The sequence below is a fragment of the Lipotes vexillifer genome, unplaced genomic scaffold, assembly GCF_000442215.2.
Source record: "Lipotes vexillifer unplaced genomic scaffold, Lipotes_vexillifer_v1.1 scaffold216, whole genome shotgun sequence".
Lineage (NCBI taxonomy): Eukaryota > Metazoa > Chordata > Mammalia > Artiodactyla > Lipotidae > Lipotes > Lipotes vexillifer.
The window spans coordinates 3,141,511-3,142,677 of NW_006779100.1; the positions used below are offsets into that span (position 1 = coordinate 3,141,511).

A 1,167-nucleotide genomic window follows, 5' to 3' on the forward strand; every position below is an offset into this window, starting at 1 on the left:
CAAAAACACCATTTTAATAAGGAAACAACAGAAATAGAAGATCGTTCTCTGGCTGGAGCCCAGACGCCGTATAATACGTTACATGTACAAAGTGGCCTGCAGCCAGCTTCTGGGCCTCTCCCTGGGACGCTCTGACCCCCTGTTCCATGCCAAATTCCTGGACCCTTTGACCTCTGCTCCTCTCCAGAATATGCCTGCCCACTCCCCTTATCCCAAAACGCAGTGGCCAGGAGGGAAGCCTGACAGGGGGCTGGGGTTGGAGGAGGGGCTAGTGGGAAGGAGGATGTTTTTAACAGCCAGACTGACATCAGGGGAAGGTCTCCCTCTCTTCAGGGTGCAGGGCTGCCAGGGGAGCAGTGGGGTGTCCTGCTTTGGTGTGGAGCATGAGTGGTGTGGCCTAGGGAAGCCCAACCTGAGCTTGGGGTAGAGTCCCTAAACCCTTTAGGATCCCTTAGAATTATTGCCTCCCCCAGAAAGGGACAGAAGGCAGAACTGACCATTCCCAGGGCCTTAGAGAAAGACTAGAGACCCCCCGCCGAGGGGGCTGATGTCAGCATGTCAGGACTACCCAGAGGTCACTGTTGAGAGCAGTTTTCGCCACTGGTGATGGCCCTGTGAGGAGCACCCTGGCACAGTTTCCGCCACCGTCAAGTTAACCCTGCTGCAGGGCGCTACATGCCACGGCTGGATGGCGGTCACGTGGAGAGAGGTGCTCCCGCTCTGCCTGTGAATTCCAGGCTGGAGGTCCAGGGCATGAAAGAGAGTCAGGAGAATGCTGGTTCTTGATGCCTGTGCCCCAGCTGTGTTCTGCCTAGAGGCAGATGCCCCTGACTTGGACCCAAGGAAGGGCCCTAAGTGGGCAGTGGTACCAAGAAAATAGGCCCTGGCGGGCATTGCAGGTGGGAAGAGCACAACTTCTTGAGGGATTGGTGGCATCTCTTCCCAGGTGGTATGTACAGGAGGTGGAGGGACAGCAGGAAGCTGGGAGCTCTGCTGCTGGGCTGTGAGGCAGGGCTGAGCCGGCTTCCCCAGGCTGCCCCACCTAGATGGAGACTTCATATTCTCTCATCTCCTGCAAAGGAAAGAGACTGCTGGGAGTTGGAAACTTGTAGAAGGTTCACCAGTCCATAATCCACCTTCCCAAGGGAAAGGGAAAAGGAAAGGGAA

At 56.4% G+C, this 1,167-nt stretch overlaps 1 protein-coding gene across 3 annotated transcripts in view; it reads right to left on the reverse strand.

The window, feature by feature from the left end:
- Window positions 1-1,167, reverse strand: part of SEZ6 (seizure related 6 homolog) — a 45,924-nt gene continuing 44,757 nt past the window's right edge. For 2 of the 3 annotated variants that reach the window (XM_007452434.1, XM_007452432.1), the window contains exon 17: window positions 1-1,088. In XM_007452434.1, the coding sequence (XP_007452496.1) occupies window positions 1,056-1,088 (33 nt within the window). In that variant the 3' untranslated portion in view covers window positions 1-1,055. The remainder of the gene's footprint in view (window positions 1,089-1,167) is intronic. The other variant, XM_007452433.1, reaches the window with a different exon arrangement.